The sequence below is a fragment of the Pundamilia nyererei genome, unplaced genomic scaffold (assembly GCF_000239375.1).
Source record: "Pundamilia nyererei isolate P.nyererei 1_Seehausen unplaced genomic scaffold, PunNye1.0 scaffold00319, whole genome shotgun sequence".
NCBI lineage: Eukaryota > Metazoa > Chordata > Actinopteri > Cichliformes > Cichlidae > Pundamilia > Pundamilia nyererei.
Window position 1 is genome coordinate 389,616 of NW_005187720.1, and position 7,283 is coordinate 396,898.

Consider the following 7,283-nt stretch of genomic DNA (forward strand, 5'->3'; position numbering starts at 1 on the left):
AGTGGCATTTATGTACAATATGGAGTGCATAATGTTGAAGTAAGTGAAGGTGAGGTGTCTATGAAGTGTTCAGCAGTCTGATGGCCTGATGGAAAAAGCTGTCTCTCAGTCTGCTGGTTCGGACCGGATACTGCAGAACCTCCTGCTTGATGGAAATAGTCTGAACAGTTTATGGCTGGGGTGACTGGATAGGTTACATTTGCTGCATGTGACGTCATTTGTTAGTTACCAGTTTTAGTTCTCACAAATCAAACATAAATTTTTGTTTATATTATCTTCAATAAAGCGCGTTAATGCGGTGGATTTTGAAAATTAACGTAAAAATATTACATTAACAAAGACAAAACATGAAGCCATAAACATGTATTAATAATATTATTAAAATGTGTGTTATGAAATTCTGTAAACGTGTTTTTAATTGTTTCCTTGATTACATTAAAATCTAAAAAGCGGGAAAATAAAACGAGCCTTTCTTTTCAGGCAGCTCCGCGGACACCTCTGTTTACACTAATTTCCCAGCATCCCTTTCGCCCTTCCTTTTCCTCCTTCTCTGCGGACGCGGTGCAGGTAAGAGTCAACATGTCCGCCGGCACATCCTTGAAAAATGCCCGTTAATCTGCGCGGTGGGCGGCTGATAGTCCCGAGGGGGGCCGGGGCAGGAGCCCCGGCGCTGCTCGGTCGGTCTGTGTCTGCGTTTGAGCCGCTGATGGCGGAGATTCGCTCCGGATAGAGAAGCTAGCCTCGGCTAACGAAGCGCAGGGCCGCGGGTAACCGAGCGGCTCCCGAGCTGCGCGTGCCGGCTCCCGCACACGTGCGGTAAGGAAAGGGTGTGTGGGAGCCCCGATGCTCGCGGCGGGCTGGAGCTCCCCCGGTAAACGGGCCAAACCAGAGGAGCCACCGGCCGGAGCTGACTCGGATTTTCGTAGTTTCTCGAGAAACAATGAAACGGAAAGAGCCGAATGTTACGTGCTGTATGCAGGGAGCCATCGGTTATCGATCAGTGACGGGCTGACCGCAGAATCACACGGGTTCTGAACGGGAGTGTTTCTGTGACAACCTCAGACACTTAACTTGTGGTCCAAGATGCCTCTGAATAAGTCACGTGACTTTTTACCGGGTAGCGTGGCACGTGCTGTTCCCACATAAATTGTTTCTTAAGAACAGTAAACGCATCCCAGGTTGGAGCACGCTCAGTCCTCCACCTGTGAGGTCATAGCTGACTAAACCTACAGTTATCAGGGCCTGGCACTAAAAACTCGTATTATTAGTTGCCATGGTGATGTGTCCTCCTCTGAAAACACAGCGGGTACAAAGTTGCGAGCTCAGGAAAACATGCTGGTTACCAGTGCCGTCAATCACGTGATGCTACAGTAGGTTTCAGGTGTTAATGTGACTGTTTCTGTGCAGGTGAACTCACCTGAAGAAGACCACAACGACCAAGATGCCTGGAAGGTGAGTGCCAATCATTTCACTCTGTGGTCACATGATGTATGTCTGTGTGAGCGATTTAACCTGCTGAAGTTCTGAAACAGGAGAGGGCAGACAGGTGTTGACAGGAAGTGAGTTAACTGTGAGTGCAGAGCGACTTCCTGTCTGCTCTTCAGTGATTCTGGGATGGGTTTAATAAAGTTTTATTCAAACAGGCCGTGATCTGTAAGAGACGCTGTTCCTGGCTGCAGAGACGCTGATGGTGATGATGTCATGGTTGGAGGTGCACAGATTAGGGCTCGCAAAATCGCTAGCCCAACGTCCCGGAGCTAGCGATATCTCCGGTCGGGCGACCAAAATCTATCTCAGCCCCGCCGAGTGTTTTAGGCAGAAAAAGTATGTGTGTCCATGTGTAAACGCAAAAAACGGTGAAACTCAGAAGCCTGGCAGGGAACGAGTAGCAAAGATGGCACATAGTCGTGTAAACAGAGGGACAGTAACTACGTGTAACAGCAGCAGTGTTTCTGTCACTGTAGAAGTTCATCTCATGTGAACAGTAACGTCTCGCACACCTTTGATGTTGTGTGACTAAATCTCAGTTTTCCTCGTCGACACGTAAACACCTTAGAGTTGGGTCCTTGTTGCTATAGAAACAGTTGTGGGCGCTGTCAGTGGGTCGTTGCTGGTGATCTGTGGAGCGTACAGGGGAAGCAGGTGCAGGGTTACGACCTTCGATCCTCAGATCGGAGGAGAAGGGTGAAGTAACCACGGTGACATCAGCTGGTGGAGTGGGTCACGGTTTGGCTCTGATCAATAAGCACTGGAGTTCCTATTGGTTGTTTTGGGACCTTCTGCCGCTCACTTTAGTTCTATTGATCATTTGTGTCTGATTAGTGAGTTGATCACGTTGCACAGAACGCTGGCAGCAGATAAATCAATACTTGACGTCTATCAGTCCAGAGCGGCACAGGCCTCTGGGGGTCACATTCACCCGTGGCTCCTCCCACTCCAGCTTTTTGATGATGTTGATTCTGTCAGCTGTTTCTGGGCTGATTGATCAGTCTGATTACTGATCATTCTGCAGGTTTGATTTGCTTTAGATGTTTTAAGGTCTGTTAGAGAGATGCGGAGGGTAGCTCTGTCATTGTGATTGATTTCCCGCCTCCTGTGTTTGGCGACTGTTTTGTGCAGTTTCTGTGTGTGTGATGGAAGCGTGAGCTCCACCAGCTGATGTCTGGGGGAAAAAGACACGCTGTGCTTTGACTTTGGTGAAACCTTTGGTCACGCTTGGGCTGGAGATGAGCAGCTCTTTCCATTGGTCAGATTTGGGGGCGTGTCAGCAGGTGGTGGTGACATGGTCTGACGCAGTCTCTCTTTCAGACTGTGGAGTAAGGCCATCTTTGCGGGCTACAAGCGCGGCCTGAGGAACCAGCGCGAGCACACGGCGCTGCTGAAGCTCGAGGGCTGCTACAGCCGGGACGAGGTCGACTTCTACCTCGGCAAACGCTGCGCCTACGTCTACAAGGCCAAGAAGTGAGCTGCCACACCGCCATCTTTCATTTACTGTTAAGGTTGGCGTGTTTCTAAGTGTGTGTGTGTGTGTGTGCACGCAGGAACACGGTGACGCCCGGCGGGAAGCCCAACAAGACCCGTGTGATCTGGGGGAAGGTGACCCGGGCACACGGAAGCAGCGGGATGGTGCGAGCAAAGTTCAGCAGCAACCTGCCGGCCAAAGCCATTGGACACAGAGTCAGAGTGGTGAGTCACATGACCTGATCGGCTGGGGTTACGACCTCGCAGACGTCTTGGCTGCCGCGGCGTTTCTGTGTTCACTGCTTCCTATCATGCCATCAGATCGTTTCCAATACGCTTCAGGAGTAAAAGTGTTCGTGCGAACTTTGACCTGCTCTGGCTCAGAGCGCTACCTGAGTGCGCTCAGTCTTTAAATTTGATTTATTCACCATGAAGCCACAGCTGGAGGCGTCATTTACAGGTTCTTTTTTATAACGTGATATCAATATGACGAGACTGAGGGGTGTGGCTTCAGACAGCAGCATTGAGGAAGCTTATCAATATTTGAATAAATGAATAAACTCAAGCAAGGCGAGAGGCTGAGTAACGTTTGCACATCATTCTGTCAGATAAACTCAGATTAGAGCATGTTCATCAGACTGACTTTTTGTGTCAGCCTCGGTGACTATGCGTCGTCCTCCGCTCCCCTCTTGTGTGGTGTCCCACAGGGCTCAGTTCTAGGCCCCCTCCTCTTCTCTTTATATCTGCTTCCTCTTGGTTCTGTACTGAGAAAGCACGGCATTGCTTTCCACTTTTATGCCGATGACTGTCAGATCTATGTCCCTCTAAAGAAAAAAGGCAGATACCTTACACAGCCATTACTTCAGTGTCTCGATGATATTAAGGCTTGGATGTCTGCTAACTTCTTAAAATTCAATGATAAAAAGACAGAGGTGATGGTTTTTGGTAGCCCCACTGAGACCCCCAATGTGTATGTAGATTCCCTGGCACAGTATGTTAAGCCAACTGCCACAAACCTGGGGGTCAAAGTGTGATCTGAAGTTTGATAATCAAATTAAGGCAGTGGTAAAATCTAGCTTCTTTCCCCTCAGGCAGCTGCAAAAATAAAGCCAATTCTTTCACGGCAGCACTTTGAGACAGTGATCCACGCCTTTGTTAGCACTCGGCTGGATTACTGTAATGAACTTTATATAGGGGTCAGTGCATTATATATTAGTCACCTACAGAGGGTGCAAAATGCCGCAGCTCGTCTTTTAACTGGCACTCGAAAGTTTGAGCACATTTCCCCTGTTTTAGCTTCACTTCACTGGCTGCCCATTTCTTTTAGGATTCATTTTAAAATTCTTTTATTTACTTTTAAAGCTCTCCATGGCCTCGCCCCATCTTATCTCTCTGAGCTGCTACAGCCTTATACACCCACCCGCTCTCTCAGGTCAGCTGATCAGCTGCTCCTGAAGATACCCAGGACTGGGCGTAAACTTAGAGGAGATCGTGCTTTTGCTGTAGCAGCTCCCAAACTGTGGAATGAGCTTCCTTTAGAGATTACAGGCCACTTCTTTACCTGTTTTTAAGTCACTCTTGAAAACCCACCTCTTTACTTTGGCCTTTGACACCACGTGAGATGTTGGTTTTTATATTTATTTTTACTTTATTTTAGTTGTTTTTAGGTGACTCGATGCTGTTTTATCTTGTTTTGTTTTAACATAGGGCTGTTTTAATTTTAATTTTAATTTTATGTCTTATGTGATTTATTTATTTAATTTGCTATTTAACTTACTTTCTGTACAGCACTTTGTTCCTGTGCTGGGTATTTTAAAGTGCTTTATAAATAAAATTGGATTGGATTGGATTGGATTGACAGCCCGCTCCACCCGGCTGCTGCTGTTGGTGTACAGCTGTGAGAATAGAAAGTCTATCCGGTTGTTAAGTCTGACGTCACTAGCCGTGTCTGGGCCTAAACTCCGCTGCAGGTCCATATATCAAACATCACTGTGGCATTACTGAGAGTTGAAAAACTGTCTAAAGTCTTTCATCTTTAATAAAATGATCAGCGTTCTGCTCTACCAGGTGTAACAACTGAGTTTAACATCCAGGCATCCATGAAAACAGAATTTATGACATTTAACGGAGTTAGAAGTTAGCAGGGAGTTAGCTCGCTAGCTTCTATCTAAATACAATATAGCATGTCCTGACTGCGGGGTTTTGGAAACAAATTAAAACGTACAGCTCTGTTATCACTTCCAACATAAATGAAGACAGAAAACTAAACAGCAGTGACGTTTGTAGGGTTACTGAAGTTGGGCTAGCTGCTATATAATGATGTGCTACGTGACCGCTAGCGACACAGCTATGTTAGCATAATATAAACAAGCTAACTTTTTTTTCCACTTGATAAAAGTTAACGTGAGTGTTCTCGGTGGTCAGAAACAAATGTAATCGCATGGCAGGATGCTGTAAAAGGACCAAACTTCAGCCAGGAGAACAACTGAGATAATCCATCCACAATACGAGGTTAGTCATTCATATACTGCTGCATGGGCTGGGCTGTAGTTACATCCTAAGGTTTTAAAAACTGAGCTTAAATAAATGATTAGTGGTAATAAAAGCCGAGGGAGGTCAACAGGGATCACTGACTGTTTTAGGAGCTTTTTGAGATCAAATAGAAGAAAATACAAAACATTAAACATGTTAACAACACAAAAGCCATATTAAACGCAGACTACTTTAGACCCGGAAGTAGGATTCGTCACGTCATCACTGAACAACCGGATAGGTACTATACAGATTTACAGTGAGATACAGACCTGGGGGGGTCTGCAGCTCTGAGCAGTATTTAGAAAAAAGTACCAAGAGAAAAAATGCTGCTGAGCGCAGATCTGATGACTCTGATTGACCATATTATTTTGCAGAAATGGCGTTCAGTCATTTGGAGTCACATCTAGAGGTCTCACCTGTCACAGGTGTTTGCTCACAGTGTGACACGCGCATTCGTACCACCGTCGCCACATCTTCCACCTCGCTCACCGCACCGATGCTCTGAAGGCGTCTCAGGTCTTCTCGCCGCTTACTTCTTCTGTGGTTTCTCCTCCTGTGTGCATTTCCTGTGTGGTAGTTGTATTGTGAAGTTCATTTCCTGTGCGTGAGTTTATTGTGACAGTGTACTTCCTCTTTGTGTGCAGATGCTGTATCCTTCCCGGGTGTGAGGCGGAGATGGCAGCGACTCTCTGTTTGTACAGAAACAATAAAGTGATCAATAATCTGGTCAGACTCCCGCTTTGTGTTTCTCTCACACACACAGCCTTCATCTACAGGAGTCTCTCACTCTTCTTCTGACTGCAGGGGGCAGCAAAGCATTCGGAGAGGTCTTTTAAAGCAGCGGTCCCCAACCCCCGGGCCTCGGACCGGTCCGTGAGTCGTTTGGTACCGGGCTGCGAGAGTTGAGGCTCAGGTGTGAAATGTCTGGTTTTCAGGGTTTTTATCGGTTTTCAGCGTTATTTTGTTATCGTTTTTATCATTAACTCGGTTTTCCTGGGTCTTTCCACGTGTGTTATGAATAAATCATGTTTTTTTTTCAGTACCGGTAGTTTTATTTTCTTGTATTTATCCACAACACCTTAAAGGCCAGTCCGTGAAAATGTTGTCGGGCATAAACCGGTCCTTGGGGCAAAAAAGGTTGGAGACCGCTGATTTAAAGGGTGTGTTATGTCCAGAGTTTAGGTTGTCAGGACAACGGTGATGATTGGTGGGGTGGTGCAGCACAATGAAGTTTGGAATCGACTCCAGGTGTAAGTGTTAGACAGTGTTGGGAAGGTTACTTTCCGATTCACAAGGTCCTGAATCGATTCGATTTAATTCGATTCGATTTAAATCTGGGAAATTTTGACAGAAATATTATAATTCAGATCAGTACATTTACATATTTTTGTATCAATAAAAAGGAAGCTGACACGCCAGACTTTATCACAGGTGTGAGCGTCACAGCGAGGCCTTTGTGTCAAAGTAGCTGAAGATAAAACAGAAAAACATGAAGGTGGTTTTCCTGTTCTGGGATTTTATAAAAATATTCTGCAGTGCATCAAAAACGAAAGAAAACCATTATTAATCAACACATGAACTCTGACGTTACAGCGGTTTTATTAGAGACACAGCATTTTGAATAATTTTAAAAGGTTAAATTTGTTCAGTATTGAACAGCAGAAATGAGGTTTTCTTTTCGGAAGAATGTAAAAGGAAAAAAAAACAGCGCTATAAACAACAGTAGACTGGTGCGTAACAAGCAAGCGAATAATGAAGAAAAGGAAACTTCTTGAAGTACAGAGAGA

The 7,283-nt window shown here is 45.7% G+C and overlaps 1 protein-coding gene across 1 annotated transcript; it reads left to right on the plus strand.

Moving 5' to 3' along the window:
- Positions 1–513: 513 nt before the first annotated feature.
- On the plus strand, positions 514–6,222 carry rpl35a (ribosomal protein L35a). The gene is made up of 5 exons (XM_005751633.2): positions 514–567; positions 1,408–1,452; positions 2,809–2,961; positions 3,042–3,186; positions 6,141–6,222. Exons 2-5 carry the CDS (start codon positions 1,442–1,444, stop codon positions 6,162–6,164), a joined length of 333 nt encoding a protein of 110 aa, XP_005751690.1. The 5' UTR covers positions 514–567; positions 1,408–1,441; the 3' UTR covers positions 6,165–6,222.
- The last annotated feature ends 1,061 nt before the right edge of the window (positions 6,223–7,283 follow it).